The 23,120-nt window shown below is 36.2% G+C and overlaps 1 protein-coding gene across 2 annotated transcripts in view; it reads left to right on the top strand.

The window, feature by feature from the left end:
- The window catches only part of WDR72 (WD repeat domain 72), a gene marked incomplete at both ends in the record, with an annotated part of 194,334 nt that extends 171,464 nt beyond the window's left edge, over positions 1–22,870 (top strand). For both annotated transcript variants that reach the window (XM_081227042.1, XM_081227043.1), the window contains 2 exons: positions 17,197–17,301; positions 22,815–22,870. In XM_081227042.1, coding sequence (XP_081083168.1) covers positions 17,197–17,301; positions 22,815–22,870 — 161 coding nt within the window. The remainder of the gene's footprint in view (positions 1–17,196; positions 17,302–22,814) is intronic.
- Between the last annotated feature and the right edge of the window lie 250 nt (positions 22,871–23,120).

The following is a 23,120-nucleotide window of genomic DNA, read 5'->3' as shown; positions in this document are numbered from 1 at the left end:
TTAAAGTGGCTGTGTTATTATGTGCGTATATACATAGCTGAAATAACTTTATTGTGAATTGTAGCTTTTAGCATCATAAAAATACTCTTCTTTGAGTTCTTATTTAACATTCTTTGATTTGCATTTTACCATATTCAGTAATACTGTGACCGCAGCTTTCTTTTTATATATTTATATCCTGTCCACCCTTTTATTTTGAATCCTTCTTAATCTCTGTTCTCAGTGTATCTCTCTCATACAACATAGTGTTAGATTTGACTTTGTTAGCCAATCTGATTATCTTTTCTTCTAATAAGTTAAGGCCATTAATATTTACTGATACTGTTGGTAAAGTTGTGCATACACACAAATATATGAAATTCTACATATGTTTTCACTATGTGGTTGTTTTATTTGATTTTCTTCAAAATCTCTCTTCTTCTCTCTCTGCCTTATTTTGGTGGGGAGGAGTCGGAGAGTATTTGAGAATGTTTATTTTTTTGTTCCAATGCTTACCTTTATGCTAATACTTTTATATAATACTTTTTTTTGCCATTGTCGATTGGTTCTCAACTATGAGAAATATTGAAATAACTTTGCTAGTAACATTTCAGCTTCCTCTCTCCCAGCATCTAATTTGAAATAATATTCTTTAATCCCAAGTAATACTTATAATGTAATCAGTGAGCTCATCTTGGTTTTTATGCAGTTTCCATATCCTTCCAATCCCCTCTATTTTTCATAGTTCTATCCGTGCATTGTCAGAGAATATAGTCATATTTCTATAACCATCACTTAGCCTCAGTCCTACATGAAAATGTTTATTTAGTGCTTACCTCCTGTTCTTATGCAGATGTCTCTTCAATTATGCTGGTTATCTAAAGTGTTCTCTGGTAGATTCCTTAGGAAAAGTTTATGGGAATAATAGTTGGAATAATATTCCTTAAGTTATTGCATGCCCATATCAGCTTGAAGCCTTTATAGTTAAAGATAGTTTTGCTGGATAGAAATGCTTAGCTCAAATTTTTATTTCCCTGAATTTTAAAAACATCTTTCTCCTACATTTTCTGGGGTGAAGTGTTGTCATCAAAATCTTACAACAATCTGATTTTCTTTCCCTTGTGAGTAACTTGACCCACTTCTTATTTGATTTATATTTTGAACTTTGCTCAAATTTGTAATATTGCTAATGCCACTAAGTTCATATTAATACCTAAAAGTACTTGCTAAGATCTTGCCAATCACAAAGTCTCTGATCCAGTTATTTCAACTACCTTTACAGAGGAATCAACCATGTAGAGATCTGATCAACTTTGTGATCTACTGTATGTATAGGGGCAGGGAGAGCAGCAGTGAAAATATCTGGCTCGAATTAGATATGTTTTTAGCTATGGCCAAAGTTGAATATAAAATAATCTTAATTTATCCTACATTTAAAAATAAAATATCCTTGCATTTTAAAAATATTAAAAATAGTAAAAATATCCTTGCATTTAAAAATAAAATTTTATGATTTATGTTTATGGAACCTAATAATGAACTGAAATATATACTTTTTTTCAACTTTGTGATTAAGATGGATATGCACGTGCTTTTTTTCATGGTTTAACCTAATTTTCAAGGGAAAGAGTTGTTTTATTGTTATTATTATTTGATATGGCATTTTATGGTGCTATCTACCCTAGAAATGAGAGAGAAGGAGAGGGTCAGTAGCAAGAAAACCACTGTTTTTATGTTTTAGTTTTGTACTCCATCAAATGACCACCATCCAGTAATGTTTTTGTCTTAGGTGGAACTGAGCTAGATTAGACTTTTAATTTCAATACTGGCACATTCTTTTTTTTTTCTTTTTTTTTGCAATAAGCGGTCCTCTCACTGCTGTGGCCTCTCCCGTTGCGGAGTATAGGCTCCGGACATGCAGGCTCAGCGGTCATGGCTCACGGGCCCAGCCGCTCCACGGTATGTGGGATCCTCCCAGACCGGGGCACGAACCCGTGTCCCCTGCTTCGGCAGGCGGACTCTCAACCACTGAGGCACCAGGGAAGCCCCTGGCACATTCTTAAAACATATGTGAATGGGAACCAGTAAAAAGCCTGGCAATCAAGGATTATGCATAAGTAAAGCTGAAAGATCTGTGAATGGTTTCCCTGAGTTATGAGAAACCAGTTTTACTTCTTTCCTCAGAATTACAGATGACTTTGTGTGGGATTTTTTTGGTTATAGATATCATCAAATGTATACAAACCCACATGTCCCCTTAAACTATTTTTTTAAATGAGTCACTAACATTATCTTCTAGAGTTCTACAATTTTAAGTGAAGTTCAAGATTATATAACTATTTAAAATATTTCTTTTATTAGGTCTGAGAAATCTTAAATATTACTATATTGATAGTAAAATTAAGTACCTTGATCTGAAGGCTAAGCATCTTATTGCCATTTATACACATTTCTAGGCAAGGACATATATAATAATAGTAATAATATCGGATTTATTTACCTACTGCTTTCTAACCACTAGTCTACAGTCTACACTTTGCATGTTTTTAACTCATTTAATTGTAACAAAAATCCATGCATTTGGTAGAATTATTACTATTAATCATTATTACTGTTATTACTATTTTGTAGATGAGGAAACTGAGACACAGAAAGATTAAGTAACTTGACTAGTGTTACCCAGTTTGTGGATGAGCCACAATTTTATTTGAATTGGCTATTTTAATAGCATATGGATAAATTCCTGTAACAATAAGCTACTTGTCTTTCAGTTGTGAAAGACTTTTTTTTTAGCAGAGTCCTAAAACTAAATAGTGATTTTAAACAATGTTGAAGGAAATACTTATAAGAAACTAGCCAATTACAAAAGAAAAGCAACATATGTAATTCTCTCAACATCTAATCATACTATATCTTTCAATTAAATCATCACTCTTAGTAGAATCCCTGTATTGCCAAGTACAATCCTTGCCAAATAACCAGACACAATCATGGGCTTTAAGGATTACAAGTGACATAATAAAGGATAATGACCTAAAATTAAGTACAGCAATATAGAAAGCTAGGACTGCCATGCTCTGTATAAGCCAGCAATCTATTAGATTTAATGTGAGATTAAGGAGCTGTGTAACCCACAATTATGCTGTTTTTCATTAAGAAAAAATGTGATGATGGTGCTCTGTAAAATTCTTCCTTCTATTTACCTCTGTTTAATTGGATTGGGGACTGCTTAAACATCTTTGAGTTGGAGCTTATAAGTAGATGATCCCAGCTGTTTTTCAAAGCTTAAGGCAGCAGCTGGACAACATGATCATGTCAAGGCTCATGCAAAAGCCTTAATCCTACTTTTTTCCATCAACAAGCCACTGCAGCCCAGTGTTTAACCTTCTAAGTACTAAATATGCTTTGTCACTGCTTTGGTAGATTTGCCACTGAATTGTTATTGTTTAATGCTGTTAACTTCCCTTCTTATTTCCCTCTGCCTTTGGATACTAACCATGTTACCATTAGGAGTCTCAGCATGCAGTTGATATAAATGCAGCTGATATAAAACAAGCATAGAAATTTTGAATCATATTCAAAATATCAACTATATGTATATACACACATATAGATACCCTTATATATATGCTTTTAAAAACCCCTCTGTTTTGATTCATTAAAAGAAAAATGGCAGAGTCTGAATTCTGATGCCATAACCCACACCATTAGCCACTCTACATTCTGCTTGTAATAAAAATACACACACACACACACACATGTAGTAGATAATAGTGACTTGTTCGTTCATACATTTATCCAGTCACTTTATTCATTTGACAAATATTGAGCCCTTTTAAGTCTTTCCCCAAGCTCTAAAGTAGATATAAGACAGCAAGCATCAAGATGGTAACCAACTAGCCCCACAATCATAACATCTCAGCCAGTCTTTGGACCTCACTGTTGAAAGTAAATAAAATAATTTGGAGTCTCTTTTTTTTCTAGCTACATTTTGCCTCATCCAAATATCCAGCATCTTAACCTCAGGAGTACCAGCTGTAGTTTTACCTAGATCAGCAATATCATAGTATTTAAAGAGTAAAGGTTAAATGGTCAAATTAGCTTCCCCTACAGCTACACATGCTACTTGGATGGTGATGCACTTTCTTTTCTCTTTTCCTTTGAAGGGTGAGTTGTAAAGGAAAGAGGGAGTGGCTCTCTGATTTGTCCCAGTGGCAGTAAGCAGCCAGCAGAAAAGCAGACACAGTTAATGCTCAGCTGCTCAGACCAGTCAAGCAAACTACCAAGTCCCAGCTGTGCCTCTTGATGTTTTCTGATTGCACCTACTCCTCAATCTGTGAACTGTTTTCTGGACTCAGATTCATCAAGCGCTGCTGCTTTAAAAACACATGCAGGCAGGCATCCTAGGATATGCCATTATAAGCTGCTGCCAGGGGTTCTTCTAGGAGATAAATGGAATCAGTGTGAAGTAAATTAGTGTGAACCAGTCAATCTGAGTGTCAGCCTTGAGCCACTTCCATGGATAACTAGCTGGCTGAGTGCAGGCCAGGGTCTTCTGCCATATGTGGGCTGGAATCTCTGAGACTCTGTTCCACAGGATGGGGGAACATTGTGGGGGGCTGTTTATTCTTGGAAGAAGGCCAATTTGATCCATGTTTTAGATTTGTCAATGAAAAGGACTTGTAAAGTATTTTTGTTTACCTCCCTACTCTGGCTGTACTGAATGTCTCTAAGTTGGACAACTCCTTTCCTGTAGGAAATATGAGAGAAATGCCCTGGCAAGAACTGCTTCCTCCCTGCTTGAGCTGCCATTTTTCAAGCTCCAAGTGTGCTATGCTTGGTCTGAGCCTCCTAAAATCTTTAGGGTTTTAAAACAAAGTAATAACCATAATTTGGCAAAATGAGTTTAATACAAATCTTTTCTCCCTATTTGTTTTTTGAGGAATAAATCTGTGTGATCTTTAATTCATGAAGAAAGGGAGATTCTATGCAAAGCCTGATGATTGTGGTTCCCTGTAGATACCCAGCGTGGAAAATCAAATTTTGGCCATCAGAGGAGGTGGGGGTGCCCCTCAATAGGTGGGGGAGCCAATAGAATGGGAAAACCTTTTAAATAACTTAAATGTTCCATGGAAAGAATTTAGAGAAGAAAAAGCATATGAATGAATAGAGCAGTAAGAATTATTTAATATGATTAACTAGTAAGTGAAAATGGTTCTATTATGAAAAAATCATGTTTCCATAATTCAGTATTCCTTTAGAGATCATAGTCTGTTCTTACATTAAGATCACAAGAATTCATTTTATCTAGTTAAATTATGACAAATCTTTATTTCTTTTTCCCTTTATTACCTTAATAAAAATTTTTTATCACCTCCTTCTCTGTAGAATGAAATATCAACGAGATGGTTAAAGATGGAATAAAAATGTGTAAAATAGAATCAGAATAATTTTAGACCTCATATTTGGGGGAAATTTTTAAGAGCATTTACACCCCCACCTCGAGGGAAGCATTTTGTCTTTCATAAGAGGAAAAAAAATCTATCTTGGAATAGAAATTTGGGCAAAACAATAATTGCTTAAATATTCAAAAAGTAAGTTTAGGGCTTCCCTGGTGGCACAGTGGTTGACAGTCCGCCTGCCGATGCAGGGGACACGGGTTCGTGCCCTGGTCCGGGAAGATCCCACATACCGCGGAGCGGCTGGGCCCGTGACCCATGGCCGCTGAGCCTGCGCGTCCAGAGCCTGTGCTCCGCCAACGGGAGAGGCCACAGCAGTGAGAGGCCCCCATACCACAAAATAAATAAATAAATAAGTTTATTTTCTATTTCTGGTCACCTTTTCTAAACTCATGAGTCTGGAAGGTAGCTTTTGCGTGCTTTATGTGAAGGTATCACTATTATGGAGTCCGTGGAGACACATTATATATATAAGAAACATTTCGGTATATAGAGTGTATATAGTCTGTGGAGGCTAGATGGCATGAATCATAGCAAAGATCAAACCAAATGCTTTAAAAATTGAGTGACCCTTTCCTTGAACTAATGAAACAAAAGTGGGATGTCCTGTGAGAACAAAATTTGTTTTATGCCTGCATGTTGAGTTCAAAGAAATGAAGTCCCTAGGGGAAATTTAACTTTATGATTTATGAGGGTAAGGAAAAACATTTTCTGTTGTTGGGGTAGGTATAGTATTTTGCAATGTATAACTCTTATTTTACGAAGTTCCTTGAGAGGAATGGAAGTGAGTGTTGTATAAATGATGCTATGGCCTAGAGATCTTGCTCAACATGGTCCACCAACATCTATATGACCTCATCAATGCTGAGAAAGTTGACTTCCTAACCATGGCCATCCATAAATAAGCTGCCCCATGAGCATTAGATTCACCATGTTTGAGGAACATGCATACTATCTATGAATTTACAACTGTATGAGACAAGTTAAGAATGACAGAAACGGACACACAGGGTCAGCCCTATGCTTCTTCTAGCCCAGTCTTCTGATTGCAGCACTAGAGGTTCCATTGTGGAGAAGCAAAGTTGTCCTCATGACATCAGCCTCAAAATTTCAAGATGTGTCTGAAATATCTTGCTTCCCTATGAATGTAGCCCAGCAAGCTAGTCAGAATGGGATAAGAAGAATAACACAGGCCAATAAAATGCTAGGAAACACAAAAGAAGGGTCAAAATCTATGTTCACTGTGGGCTGTTGAAGACTAAATGGAAAAGATGGCATCTGAGCTGAATTTTTAATAAGGGGGAGTTTTGGGCAAGGAGAGAACTAGAGATTGGGGTGAAAGAGGATATCTCAAGATGGGGATCTTCACAAAGGTACCAATGTAGAAAATAAATGGCACAGCCCAGGGACAATGGGTAGTCTTGTCCAGCTGTAGTGTATGGTATCAGAGTCTAAAACTCTCACAGCATCCAGTGAGAAGCTTCTTAACGCGAGTTGAGACTGTATCCTGAAAGGCCTTGAAATCCATGGCTCCAGAATCCCCCATTGCTGACTGAATAGAGGTGATTGCAGAATTTTCTACACAGAAGCTACATGATTAGACCTTGGTTTTAGGGCTATGACTTTTCTCAATTTAAAGAATTACTGCAGGGAGAGATACTTTTATCAGGCCATAAAAACAGAGGTGTGACGGAGAGTAGGGTGACAGTACAATCTTCTTGAAGGGTTGGAGGAACTAGAGGTGAGAAAACTGTGGTGGTAGATAGATACAGCTTCTTGGCAATTTTACAAATATCACTCACTTTCTTCTTCACTTTTACTTCCATTCTGGAGTCTGGGTCTTCCTAATTTCTTTTTGAGATATTCTGATATTATATAAAATCTCCTCCCCTCAACTTGCCCCCAGATCTTTGGTTGGCCTCTTAAATTCCATTGTGTCCTGTATTGGCTATAGTCCCTGGAGACATATGCAGGGTTTCAGGTGCAGAGGCAGGGTTTACTTGTTGGTTTTCTTGTGGTTGTTTATTGTGTTGATCTTTCCCTTCCTAAAATTCCAGGCTTCTGTTAACCATTTGCTTACATTTTTATATTGGCCTAATGTCCTTAGTCATAGCAAACGATAGCTCAGTCATGTTCTTGTTACATGTACTTTGGATCATGTTTTCTTTCAATGTTTCCCAGAATTTACTATTCTGAAATGTGTACACAGAATGTATTCCCACTGATTCAGCCTTACAATTGTTTTCTATAGTTAATCTAATCAACTGAATTTCTAATTCAGTTCCTGAATGTGAAATAGTTAACATTTCACATTCAGGAACCCTTAGTTTCGTCTATAGTCCTGGAGATTCTACCATGTATTCTTCCAAATAATTTGAAACAATTTATTAAGAGAAGTATGATACACTAATCCAGGACACTGTTTTATACTGTCTTATCTAGAAATATCTGCTTGTCTCTCACCTTTTGTTTCCTATATCTTAGTTCTCTAATTATAACATCTCTTTTGTATCGAACCTAGTTTTCCGAAAGCCTCATTAGATTATGTTTGCTGGTTTCCCTTTATCCACTTCATGTTTGCTCTTTAAAACTTTACTTTCTTTAGGTATGTTTCCTTTATCCTTTATTTATAGATGGTAATGGCTTGTCTAGTATCAAAATGAGACTCTTTACTACTTATCAAGTTTATTTCTATATTTTGGGCAACGATCTCTTAGAGATACTAGTACAAATACTGTGTTACGCAGTGACACAGCCCAAGGATTTGAAAAGGCAACTTTCCATTATTTATCCCCCAGAAAAATTAATATTTTTAAATGAATGACTACAATTTATATGCATGATCATAAGAGGCAATCAATGCCAACAGATCACCTATGCTTTCTATGGCTAGTGTGAGTGCGTGTGTGAGAGAGTGATGCTTGCTACTGATTACATTATAAATACAGTGGTAAAGCACATTATTATCATCCAAGCATGACTTCCATTCAATTTCAATAATTTCTCAAGATATCACTAAGATGCCATTTTGATGTCATTCAAATAAAAATAAATCACATTCAGAGTACCCAAGCCTAATGATACAAAATATGGTAACGTAGACCTTTTCTTCCTTGCATCCTTCTTAAGGTTGAAAAAGAATTAGAAAATGAAGGCATAGTCTAGATAATTTGATTTCCTTATTTTCCATTTCCTACCTAGGAGATGAAAGAGCTCTGACACTTGACTAACCATCTGAGACAAGCATTTTCCCCTGAGATAGAGATGGCCATCAGCTGGGGATTTGAGACTGCCTGCCAAGCATTCTCCCCACACTGATGGTGTCATTTTAGGTTCGGCCTATGGAAAGGTTGCTACTCTTACAAATTCCAGTGATAGTGCCATTTGACAGTTTCTTCTTCTACTGATTCTAGAGGAAAATGTTTTTGGTATTTTTCCTTATGGATAACTGTAGACTTTGCTCTGGTTTAAATTGCCCTATGCTGTGAATCCTTATCTTAAGCTCATATATAAATCATGTTTATCTCTAGTCTTAAATGCTAGCATGATGCTCTATTGATTGAAGGGTCTCTTGTTTTCCTGAACTTCTTCTAAATTTTCAAAATGGAAGCTGGGAAGTTTACTACAAATTCCTCTTAGAATTCTCCCTTTACTGACTGTTCTTCAGTTTATCAATACGTGGGAATCTATTTGTTTTCTTCTTTGGAACCTACTCCTGCTTTCAACTTCTTGAACTTCTGAACAGTAAAATTAATGCATTTCTGTTTTTACCATAGATTCGGTCCTTATGAGAAAAGTCATATGAGTTTTGCAAAATCTAAACTGCCTGAAGAGTGTGAGAGTTAATTTCTATACTTTCTTAGAACTCATTCATCACCTATACTTCCTTTCAGTGATGAAGGTGTCCTTTCAGATAAGATGTTCCTGAGTCCCCCTATCCTGAATAATTATCTCTATGGTTTAATGTAAAAAGCTGGAATTGAGCTTGCTGATCTGACCAGCTTATTTCTTGCATCTAGAAAATCTCTTCTTTACCAAAGTATAGATAAGTACAAAAATAATGATAAGGAATATTTCCCTGGATTATTTCCACTCTGAATTTACTCAATAGTGACCAGGGACCAAAGCTGTGGAAATTATTTTGATTTGATGATTAAAAAGTAAAAATTAAAAAAGGTGCTTGCTCATCTACTTACCACTTCTCTCCTTGGAATGCTGCTTGCCAAGGAGCTGGTACTCTAAAGGAGCACATAAAGAAATCCAGGCAAACCGCTCATAGGTAACTCTGAGAATTGCCTTTTGGGGAGGATGGAGGAAGAAATGCAGCAGAAAAAAAAGGAAAGTTGCATTTTTCCCTGTTATTTCATTTTCTACTTCCCAGATTACACATTTCCTTTTTCATATTCTCCCCATCCTATATCCAATATGTCTCTACAGTCTGTTTCAGTCTGAGAGTTTAAATAATTTGATTAGAGTTGGTTTTCATGCCAGGCTTGAGTAAGACAAAGTACTTCATGGGCTTCAGTTTTACATATAAAAGGAATAGAAAGAGTTGGGGTTCTACTGATTCTCCCTGTAAGAGATTTGACACGAGGAAAATACTATTCCATAGGAATACCACATCTCTCTATAACACTGTCCATTCATTCAGCAAACAATAATTGAGAACCTCTTCAATGTCTGGGGTCCTGAAACCAAGATGGGGCCAGTCTTCAGAGAAGTCTAATGCCAATTCAGCCCAACCCAACCCAGATCTAACTTCCAGGCCATGGCTTGTCCACTGCAGGTTTGCTTCTTGCAATTACTTCATGGACCCAATTAATTTAGTTTAGGATGATTCATCTTGTACTGAAGTTCATGAAGTTCATATTTGCCAAGTTGATCAATGAGGAGAGGGATTGTTTAAAGAAATTAATAGCATAAATATGATTCTAAGAAGGGTAAGGTATAACTTATTTTTTTTAATTTGGTTTTAAAAGATTTTTTACACCACCGGTAAATATCTGATGGATGTTTCTTTTTTTTTTAATTTGGTTTTAAAGATTTTTTTACACCATTGGTAAATATCTGATGGATGTTTCTATGCCAAGGAATCACCTTGTTTGTTCTCAGGAGTAGCCATACTGCAGCCTCAGTCCTTTCTTGGTCATCTTTCTATAGGGTTGCCTCACCCTGGCATTGCAACTACCAGAGGAGCTCTCTGAAGCTGCCCTGATTTCCTCTGTCCCTCAGTCAGATGGAGATTACTACTTATAGGAAAATATCAATCTTAATTGAGAAAGGGCCTCAAAAGCCTTCATTATTTCCAAGATTACTGTAGTGGCCACTTATCTTCTTATTATCCTGTTCAGTGATATACTCAGTGGTTGGTTGGTCTTGGATTCTTAACTGGCAGGGAGATGTCAAGGAAGTTGTCCAGTCCAATTCTCTCATTTTATTAATAAAACCACCCGAGTCCAGGAAAGTGAAATGACATGCTCAAGGTCACACTATTAGGAACAGAAGTGGAATTTAAAAACAGATCTTATATTAACTGACCTTTTTTCTAGTACAGCATGCCTCCCCCACCCCCACCCCTGGGGAACTAAGAAGTTCATCTCTGTAATGAAGTTGCTGGTATTCATCTTTGTTTCAATTAATACATATATTTGGGTAATAAAAAATGAGGAATTTTATCTTCCCCAAAATAAGGCAGATAGGATCTCCTTCTTTATGTAGTCTGCCTGTTGGCATTAGTAATAGATTGTGGAGGTGTTTGGGTATATTTAAGCTATAAACCCTATGCCTGACCTTAAGATTTCTCCCTTAAACTTCAAGTGAAATTAATCATTGGTTTTTTAATTCTTGGAAATTCTTGTTAGATGCTTTACTCAGTCATTTCATAAATAGTCCAAGTGTCTGTCTTGTTTCTTACATTAGGCTAGAGATGTATTTGCTTATTTACCAGCCTTACCAAAGCAGCCCATTGTTCAAACATCCTGGATAACAGGAATATTTTTATATCTTAGAGGAATAAAACATTATTTAAAAAGATGCAGTAACCAATTAATACTTCTTTCTCATTCACATTTATCTTCCCCCAAATTAGACATTTAGCTGTTTGTGTCACTGTAGAAGTTAGCTACAAATTTTTTTCCCTTAGATAGTAAAGAATTTGATCCTCTGCATATGTATATTATATATCACAAAATATTTAAATAAAATAATAATTCCAATTCTATATATCTAGTTAGGATACCAAAATAATAGTTACTCTTCACAGCATTTGGAAAATTTATTTCTTTACCAATTGAAAAAGCCTCATGTTTAAGGCAATTCACACTAGAAAATGTCAGCCAGAAAATAATATTGTGCGTCAGATTACAATTTCAGAAAGATAGTAAAACACATAAGTCTAATCTTAACTCATCTTGCTGATGAGTTGTTGCTCATCAGCTTGCTGTTTTACTTGTCCATAAAGCAGTTATTTCTTAGTTATAAAGCAGCATTAGATATTTTATTTAATTCTAGGCATTCCTATATGATATTTTTTTCCAGTTTCCAGTCCACACTGAACACAAAGTAAGCCTGAAGTCTGATGCAGGATGTAGCTATTGCTATTCAAATGTAATCAGGAGGTCCTATCACTTGATTATCTCAGTAGATACTCTTTAAGTAGGGGTAATATGTACATAGCTCTTTAGCTGGATATGTTTTTCTGATAAGACATCTGTCCAGAGAGAACCTCTTTGTAAACTGAATTTGTGGTCTGTTCAAATGACATCCTCTTTGTTTACAACCTTAGTGTTATCACTTAAAGTCTTTTCCCTGATTATGCCTCCTTCTAATTTAAAACATATTGCAGTTTTTCGTGATCTGTCAGGATTGCATTAGTATTTAATTCTATTGTACTTGAACTTACTGTAGTTTTTCTTCCTTCTAAACCTGTAGAAAGATTTTTTTAGTTGATTCATAGTGATGCCTTATTGAGAAGAGACCCAAATTATCAGCTTAAGAAGTGATCAACTTTTGTCCACCATATTGAGCTAGTAGATTTGAACTCAAGTCTTTGACTTCTTTTCCACTGCTCATTCCGCAAATCTGAGTGGACTTTTAATCTTTCATGACCTCTGTAACATGCACATTATTTTTATGCCTTTGAATAAGATGCAATTAAGATTCTTGTCTGAGTTTTATCTGCTAATACAGTGGTTTATTCTATTCAATTGACCAGCATTTCAAACTGTATATCTTTTTATGAATGATTTTCCTATCAATATCTCCAGTGCTTCCTAAAACTCCATACATATACTGGATGGGATCTATTTTTTAACCATTTATAAGTCATCATATTGAAAACATTGTTTGGGCTGCAAATTTTATTCATACTGAGAATGATATGGATTTTTACACAAGGGCTCTATATATACTACAGTACTGGCCTAGCTTGGTAGAATGAGCTGCTGTTTGTGGAGATGGATGGAGATTTTTCCCAGTGGTCATTCTCTCACTGGGAGTGGGGAGGATGTTTCTTAAAGTTGTTTGTTGCCTTGGCCTAGCCACCTTCAAAATTTACTGAAAATTTGCATTTCCACAAATGATGAGAAAAGGCAGGAAGGAGTTTTTAGACATTAACTGAAAACAAAATAGAGAGTATAGAGAGGTAAAGGAGCATAACCACTGCTGACCCTGTCACCACATTTTTTTTCAGTAAGTTCTTCTATAGGGTCTTTGTCATACAATTTTCTGTGCTTCCTCATTATATGTTCTTAAGTATAATTTAAAAACTGATTTTGGATTGTCTACAGTTGAACCATTTATTTCTTTAGGAATTTCTTTTACACTAATTAAGCACACCGTAGTCAAAAACATCTTTACAAACTACGTGGACTTCTCCCTCTATCTAGCTTCCAAAGATATTATGAAGGTATTTAGAACACTGGCCTTCTAGTTGTCAATATTTTGAGGTATGTGATGAATAAATGGAACAGCCTTACATCTTTCAGTGGTAGAACTGTCAAGAAGTGTTCGTCTTTTTGCCCCTCGCCCCCCAAATGCAGACTATTTCAGAATGCATTACAGAGGAAATAAACAGTTGATTTTAAGTTAAGGGTGAGCCTAGCAACCATTTACACTGTATTAATGTCAAAAGTACCTCTCTGCCAAGCTCTAAAATGCATCTTGAAAAACTACTGAAAATATCCAAGGACTTTAGTGATGAGCTACAAATGGATTTTAGTATTGATAAATAAAAGTCAATATGTATAGTGAAAGGACAGCTTACTGTGATAAATGGGCCCAACATCAGTAAAGATCAAAGTATTGACTATCTACGGCAAGGAAAAACCTGTCTATAGCTAACTTCTACAGGTGAGGAGAATTAGCCACAACAGCAATTCAAGAAAAGCTCAAAGAGACATGTAAGGAGAATTCATTAAAAATACATACAAAAGTAGGCAGTAACAGTCTGTTAAATATATCTGTGAACCCAGGCTAGTGTATTTCTTTGGCCAGGCCTGGGTTCACACCTTCCCTCTCAAGGAGATTTAATTTAAATTTCACTTCCCAACAAACCCTATTGCAGGGGAATTACCTCTGCATTCCTAAAAACCATGTCACTCTTGGAATATTGTCTCTAATGCTCCTACTAGTTACTTTTTATTATACCTCAACTAGATCACAAGTTGTATTAAAAGTGCTTCATGTTTTTTGTCCCTCACATGGTCTAGCACAGAGCTCTACCCATAATAATGACTAGATCAATATTTGTTGATTTCATCAGTTTTGAAATGATTCATTTACAGAAGCCTAGGCCACACATCAAGTCAGAGTTTACTGATGAAACATCACAAGAAACACGCAAAAGAATAACTGCAAAGATTGGCTTATCAAAAAAAAAAAAAAAAAAGTGGAATGGCAGTAATTAACCTCTCCGATGTCCGTTTTTCCCAGTTGACAGAATGGAGGGATTTCTTCCACAGTAGATTTAATTGGATACTCTGTAAACTACCCAGTAAAAAAAATGGCAAATCTTGTACCATCTCAAATTTGGAAGCTAAAGTGTAATTAAGCAAAATATCTGAAGAACAACCCTTTCTACTCTCCTACCCCCACACAAAGCACACCCTCCAAAATCAGAGGTGGAGACAAAAATAGCTGCATGGTACCTTATACTGTGAGTTTAATAAAGATCATGCAGTTAAAACTACCTCTAACTTTCCAGTTTTCTTGAAAGATTTGGTATGTCAGTTTATCCTGGGACCACTTTATTGCCACTAAAAGTGGTTTCAAGCGTTGGCTTCATTGTTCTAATACCATGCTCTCTTCAGCTCTTTGAGGCCCCTGTGTCTAGAAGAGCCTTTTGGAGGAATGAATAGATAAATGAATAGATGCAAGTTTTAGATGAAAGAATAGAGTATGGGATCACAAGTGGGATGCAGTTGCCCAGGTAAACACAGATGCTACTTCATTCGTTGTTAGTAATAGATTTAGTTGTATGGTTAATTCCCTATTATAAATACCAATGTAAGTATCTCAGAAAATTAACAAGATATATAGAGAAAAAAAACCATTAAAGCAGGCCAGAAAATTTTGACCAATGTAATAGTACTCTGCAACTCTGATGCATTTAATTATTCCACTTAAACCTTTCACAAAAATCTATGGATTCAAAAATAATCTGTAAGTATGATCTAAACTGAGGAAAACTAAATTAAAGGCAGTGACACCAAAATAACTACTTAGGCCATACATACTACTTAGGTGTCTCTTCCCAAGTCATGGACTAACCCACACTACTATTTTTTTTTTTTTTTTTTTTTTTTTTTTTTGCGGTACGCGGGCCTCTCACTGCCGTGGCCTCTCCCGTCGCGGAGCACAGGCTCTGGACGCGCAGGCTCCGCGGCATGTGGGATCTTCCCGGACCGGAGCACGAACCCGTGTCCCCTGCATCGGCAGGCGGACTCTCAACCACTGCACCACCAGGGAAGCCCCACACTATTTTGTAACTATGCATCTTTTATCTCAAGTGGGCCTAACAAGAAACCGAGCAGATCAGGTTGAAGATAACTCAAAGCACATATCGTCTTGGTTCAGGAGGACATCAAGCATAGCACTTCTGCTTCATTCATTTGTTCACCATTCACCCATTGCACAGACCCTTCAAGAATAATTTCCATAGCCCAGGGCATACAGAGGTAAATAAAACAGACATGGTACCTACTTCCATGTTTTTTTTTCAGAAACCTCAAATGCAGAAAATGAAACATTTGGTATGTTTATTCAAAATCAGAATTTTGTATATTTTTTCTCATATTTTGTTCCCATACAAAAAGTTTTAGGAAAGCAGTGAATTCAAACGCTATGCTTGCCCTTCCATGGAAAAGAGCAGCACTATCTGTGTTTTGAGAGGGTGGGTGAAACTGGCAAGAATATTTGAACCAGAATCATGTTACAAGTCACCTTTAAATGTGTATATGTGGGCCTCAGGTTATGGTCACCACTGTTATGCACAGTCCATGAAAACAAGACAAGGAGTCTGGGAGGCGTGAGCTTTCCTAAGGCTGCTTTGGACCTCAGGCGGCCCTCCTTTGTATCACTTATTGAATGTGTGAAGCAACACAAGCTTTAGCCTCTGCATTTGCTCCCTTATCTCCTAAGGGAGGCTTAGGAACAGCAGCCAGGCCCACTCCCCTGGGCCAAAAAACACATTATTTCTTATAAATATCTATGTTAAATATATATAAACATATTATGACTTATAAATCTATATTTTCTCTATTGCATTTATGGCTTATAAATAATATGTTGTGTGTGTTATCAAGACCTGAGAAGACAGTGGTACTTTTCACTGAAGCAATTTGTGATAGACAAAATTCCATTTTGTTTGGCTTCAGACAAGTAAGTATGACATAATTTATATTATTGAAGGATTGCTTTGTTTTGTTATTCAGAGTGTCTTCATGAAGACCACGTCTACTTTTCCTGACAAATGATTCCTTGAACAAATATAATAGGGAAATATGTTACTTGTGGAGAGAATTTAGACAAAGTCGTACAACTCATGGAAAAATGTGGAAACTTAAGTCTGTGTTTCTCTAACAGAGCTAGTAGTTATAATGTGTTTATAGGAAATTTTAGATTCCTACGCTGGCTTCTGCTTCTGTTCATAATTCCTACTCAGAAAATATATCATGACAGCTGTGTGAAGACCTACCATTCAAAACACCAGCCCTCCTTATTATCATTTGCAACGTATTCATCCTATCTTTTTAAAGTTATTTTTATAGGGCTTTTTATTTGTGTTTGGAACAATAATTTTTAATTTGATGAAAGAGAACCAAAATGCATAAAAAGTGTTCATCCACTGTGATTTGTGTGACAAAAGGAACCATTGCAACAGCATAGAGCTGGTCTAATTGAACAGCCTGATGTTCTTCCTTCTGTGTCCTGTTGCTGTTAATTGACTATATTGTTTTAGATTTATGCATTAAAAATACGATTTCTACTTCGAAGGGATCACTTTGTTACTTTGTAGCTTTTAAGCTGATGCCATGAACTTATTTTTCTTCTAAGATAAAGTCTCATCTATAGATTTTTCAACTAATTACATGTCTGCCAATACATACTTAGAGGATACATTTTATTTCAATTTATTATTTGTGTTTACGTAGTGTGTCCCTGGAAATATCTGTGGAAATGAAAGGAAATGTTTAATGGTGTTTATTACTACTTTTTCATTGCTCTCTTTCTCTTTCTTTGCTCTCTCTTTTTTTAATAGCTCCAGTCAGTCCGGTCAAGCATGACAGCAACTCAAACTCGGCAAACTTCCAAGACACCGAGGACATGCCTGACAGATGTGTCTTGGAAGAGTCTGAGAATCCAGGTGAAAGCCATTTAAAAATAGTCAAGTATAAATGATAAATTTGACACAGCTTTGGGGTCCTTGGAAGAGAGTGGGGGGGAGAGGACATTGTAATGCTGTTTTCTCTTAGCAGCTGCACTGTCAAATTAATGGTCACCTCCAGGGGTCACAGTGTGGAGCTGTTATCTTTTCCTCTTTCATCAAGAATTCAGCTGGAGGAAGTACAAAGGCTTTATGACTGAGAAGGAAGCTGACACTATTAGTTCATTATCATCAATTTTAGGCTAAACTGGTTAATAGGAGCAGAGATTGGAAACTGGAAAAATGGCAACATTTTAAATATTTTAAATAATGGGAACAAGTGGAAATGGAGAATTAGGGAGAAAAGAGAAACAAATCATCATCATTACTATCTGTTTACCTCTCTAAATACAAACAGAACTCTAACCGGGATGAGAGGATTTTAGCATAACAGTAATGAACGAATGGACAGCGTCAACTGTTTAGAACAAGACAAAATAGTAACCCTTCCTCACTCAATAAAAGTTACCCTACGTCCAAGTTACTAATGTTTGTATTCTCTTTGTGGGAAGAACAGACAGAAATGTGCTGGAAGGATATGTCCAGGAACGCTTAAGCATGAATTTTTGTTTTTGTTTTGTTTTGAAGCATGCCTTGTCTTAACAACTAATTAATTAAGAGAAAAAAAATCTTGTGAAAGTTGAATGACAATTCCTGGTTCACTACAAAGCCATAAGGTGCTAGAAGATGCCTTATTACCATGAGCGAAAGAGTTAACTATCTTCCCCCACTGAACGTTTTTCTTTCCTGTTTTCTCTGGCCGCTGTGTACTCTCTACCCTCTCACATCTTTGTGTGCTGATCCATGTATCAGATTTTTGATTCATCCTCTCTGTGGCCTGTCAGCTTAGTTAAGAGATTTCCAAATCTTGTAGCCTTCGCTGACAGGGGGCAGCTGCAAACAGTCCCCTGATCCTTCCCCGAGGAGAGCTACTGAGATTTAATTTTCAGTGAAAGGTGCAGCCTGCAATCTATGTCAGGTCCCCTAAGTCATCTCGGAACCCCGATAGGCCCAGTGGCAATGGCTTGTATTTCAGTCCCCTCCACTATACCAAGATTCCTCAAAAGATGAACTGCTGCTGGGTGTCTGTTCTCAGCCACACTTCTGCTTCAGCATCCATGGAACTGAGAAATGGCATCTTTAGCAATGACAGAAATTTTTCATTAGCACATTAGCCCCACCCCCTGCCATAATATCCAAACAACAAAGTAGATGTGTCCCACGTGAAAAGGGAGCGGGTAGTGGTAGCATCAGATTTCTATTAAAATTATTTTTAAATTACGTTTAGTTCTGACTAAAATTTTGTCTAATTTTTACTAGGTTTTTAAACTATTTTAAAAACAGTTTAAAAGCCTAGTTTTTAAACTAGGTTTCTATCAATCATTTAACAGGCAGTTAAATCCACGAGGCAAGTTTTTAACCGAAGTGTTCATTGCTTTGGGCAAGAATAGATCAGCTTTATACTGTTTCAAAAGTAGAATAAATTTCAGTCATCCCTCAATATGAGTGGAATTGTAGTGAGATTCAAATATAGCGTAGTCTATCTGATTGATATAAACAAAAGGATATGTCAAAAAAGAAAGATCAATTAGAAAATATAGGTGCTGATAAAGAATCTTAACTTAAAAAGTGAGTACCATTCTATACATTGGACATCATTAAACTGGTAATAAAGAATGAATTACTCTGGCTTTTTCCTCTGTCCATTCCTGCATTTTAAGACATCTTGCCTTATAGGCCTAGAAACCTCTGGAGAGTTCACTACTGGTCTCACTGCCTTCCACTGAGAATTTGTGGCTTGGTTGTCATGGAGACATCGTATTTCTCCAAGAATTGCTCATATTGATCCGTGGCCAGGCGTAAATGGCCAAGCGAGTGTGAGGAATAAAGGGGGTTGGGCAGTCCTATAAAATGACCAGGGCTTGTGGGTTGGAAATAAGCTCATAGCAAACACTTAGGTAAAAAGAAAGAAGCAGTTTTATTTTGTTTCAAGATTTCTTTCTGCACTTTGGGCCATTGTCTTCCTTCTCTATGAACTGAAAGAAACTTGTTAGTCACTTGTCATGTCAGATCTTTGGTGCTTGTCCTGACACAGCTGTCAGCCTTCCAGCTCTGTGCAGTTCAGGGACACACAACAAAGAGGCAGTGACATGAATTATTTATTGCTCCTTGTGTGGATAAAATTCTGTGATAAGAAATTAAGACACTTCTGACAGGGGTGCTTGTTTAGTAAGAAAGATTTTGATGAGAGAGTGCAGTTCCTTGAAGTCTGAGCATTTGAGAGGCAAAATTCTTAAAACTGAGCATGAAGGAAGATTTGTGAAATTGGTGGCATGGTAGGACTTCCTTGTACTGTGAAAATATGACTGTCCACTTCTCACCATCCAAAAATTAACTTCAAAATATCAAGTCATTCAAATGTAGGGGCTCCAAAACTATAAACGTTACTTTGGTTGTTTAGTTAACTCTATTTACCATGTACAGGTGGTGTTTCTCTGGAAAGCATGTTTAACCGCCTTTGTTAGCAGAAAAAACAAAATTTGGGATTTTTAAATGGTAAGCTTTGAGAAGGTGTTCTCAAACCAATAGAGCTGCCTCAGTAGCTAAGCTTTAATTTCATTAGTATAGTCATTATTTCTTGTATGGAAAGGAGTGTATTTAAATCTGAATGAATTATTCTTACCATTTTCACCTGGAATATTATCACTCATTTAAAATTCTTTTTAACATTTTCATGTACATGCAAAATCCCCTAGTTACAAAGTTGAATGTGGTCAGTCTTTTGGCTTTAATGGATATTGACCTTACATGGTTTTATCTATGCAATTCTAAATGACTAATATATTTATTACATCATTTTAAATTAATAGCCCAGTTGTTCAAACAGCATCTGGAAAATGAAAACAAAAAAAATCATTTTCCTATTCAAGCACAGTTCAAGAATATTGCCTCATATATTCTCTCCAAGGAAAGATTTCTTGGCAAATTCTCTAAACATCATATTACTTTAGCTCATATAGCTTTATATTGCTCATATCAACTAATTTGCATTTGTGGAGAGTAAGAAAACTTGAAGTACAGAAAAACTAAAACAATTTTTTAAAAGATGAAGTTGAAATTTTTAAAATGTTGATAGAGCATTTAAAAATATCAGTAATAAAATCAAACTTTTAGAATTTATATAAAACAGTAAGGTTGACTTTGCAAATTGACTGTCTTGGAATGAAATGGGTTTTGAACTCAGTACGTAGATTGTTTATTTTTTCATTGACATCACTGCTTCTCCAGCACTGAATTGACTAGGATGACCCATTTGTAAATGGCCTGGAGTGTGCATATAGGTCACAATTTAGATACCTGGTGGAGTGGTCATTCACCCAGTCTCGAAAGCTCTCTACCTTATTCATCATGCCATTGTGATCTCTTTATTGGTTCAAGCTGTATACCCAGGTGGGTGCCTGCAGTCCATTAAGGTTGGCAAAGCACCTTTAGACCAGAGCATTCTTGTTACTCTGAGCCAGCTAGTGAACCTGGAGGTCTTGTCTGATCGCTTAAGGCCTCCCTCAGCAGTGTCTTTTCTTTGGAATAATTTATTAGCAAAAGTTTTGACTCACAGGTGAATCCCAGATTGAAGTTTCTGGCTTAGACTCTGTGAAGTCTACTGGCTTCTTCACCCAGCATTTATACATTCCCAGAACCTGTGGGAATAACTTCAATGTCTAGTAATAGAAGCACTGAGACAACATGTGAACTTGCAGCTCCCTTTTTTAAGTTTTTAGGGCCATTAGGCTTTCTTTCTTTGGCTCTTTAAGGCCTGGTTGCTTTTGAATCTGAAAGATGTTATCACAAAAATAGTTCAGTTTAGTCTTTCGATGGTTAACCTCTTATTAACTGTTTCATGCACAGTGATTATAGCTCAATCCCCAATCTCCAGAATATTAAAAAAGTGTTCCTTGCCCCTCATCTTTGTACTCATGATGATAAAAAATTTAGTGTGACGTTCACAAATTTTATCCAGTGTTCATGAGAAACCTTGAGCTTTTATCACCTTATTGGCTTGGAAAATTAAGAATTTTACTTCCTAGTGCACCAGGGATACTGCACTTAAATATAGCTTCAGCTGAAAATATTAGTGACAAGAGGAAGCTTGGAAGTACAAAAAAAAAAGGATTCAGATAAGCATTTTTATGTCAATCTGAAGTAGTTTATAATCAGTATGCATCTGCCATTAACAGAACACTTTGGTGGTTTTTATATAGCATGTTATGTAGATCTACATACATCATTGTTAATCAATATTGCATTTTCATGAATCTGATGAACAAAACTAGATTTCTTACAGTTTCCTAGGGGATACTACGTTGTGAAAAGCCAAGTTTTTTTTGTTTGTTTGTTTTTGTTTTTTTTTATACTATTCTGGCTCATGAATCACCAGCAAAAATCAGGTAACAGAAAGTAGGACAGATTCAGGAGTGGAGTGTTGGAGATGGCTGATGATGATGCGCGAAGCAGAAAAAATGTAGAATGTGCGAGCAGCCCATCAATCATAGCCATCGAGAACACACTTCTTACGGTTAGTGGTAAAAAAAATGTTCCAGAAGAACAGTTTCAGTAGTATAAACATGTAAGCTCTGTCTTCTAGTTGTGTTTAACAATATCAGTATTGTTAATAATTTACCCAAAGGGAAAATTTTAAGCATTAATCTAATAACCTTTAAAGAACATAAAATTCTAGGCATATATATGTAATACATATATAATACAATTCTGAATATTGGTTTAGCTAAAGTAAGTAATCAGCTTTTTGAGTTTTTGCCAGTAGGAGTGGGAGTTACTATGATTAGTCACATCATTAATATAAATGTGTTTAGAAGTAGTTTACTGAGGCACAATGCTCCAATTATTCAAATTAATTTAATCAAGTGATCTTTTAGCCTGCAATAATCATCCAAGTAGTCTGAGAAGTACATGTGTTTTTTTTTTATTCCATAGCTCAAACCATATTTCAACTGACATTTATAACATTTGGTCCTAAAACTGCAGTTGTGAGTTTCTCTAAGAACAATTCAGCTGCTTGAAATTTATGGAAATTTACTAATTTCAAACTCGATTCACCTTGTTGACAACTTTTTACCTTTCTCGGTGATTAAAAAAAACCTATACCAATAAGATGTGCAATTAAAATACATTTACCTGAGGTCTGGTTTATAAGAATTTCTTTATTGTCTTAACATTTTATTTCATATAGAAAAAGAAATGTAGAAATTATAGGTAATTCCTTTCTTTCTTCCTTCCTTCTTCCATTTCTTCCCTTATTTCTTTCCTCATTTCCTCCCTCCTTTCATCCTCCCCTCTCTCCCACCCTTCCTCTCTCCCTTCCTTCCTCCTGCCCTTTCTTCTCTCTTATTTCTTTATTTTACCATATAACCCAAGATAATCTGTTTTCTTTCCAGGTGAACGAAGGCATCATTTATGGATAGCAAAGGTGTGCTCCTGCAAGCTGTGCTAAATGGAATCTCATCTGTAGAACTGGATTTGGACAAATTAAGAAACCCCAAACATGCCAGTTGTTTATCATTGTGTATAAGCTATGTTGTTATTAGTCTAGTTATTAGTTTGTAGTAAATTTGCTGATACTTTGGCCAGAGTCATTACCGATGGAAAATATTCAAATTCATCTAATTTTAGAAAATCATTGTCTAGATCATTCGATGCCTCTTACTTTTGTTTGACTATTTCCAACAAGGAGTGCCAGCCCA

The sequence above is a fragment of the Mesoplodon bidens genome (assembly GCF_964165515.1).
Source record: "Mesoplodon bidens genome assembly, chromosome: 3".
NCBI classification, from domain to species: Eukaryota; Metazoa; Chordata; class Mammalia; order Artiodactyla; family Ziphiidae; genus Mesoplodon; species Mesoplodon bidens.
This window is presented reverse-complemented; position numbering and strand designations above follow the sequence as displayed.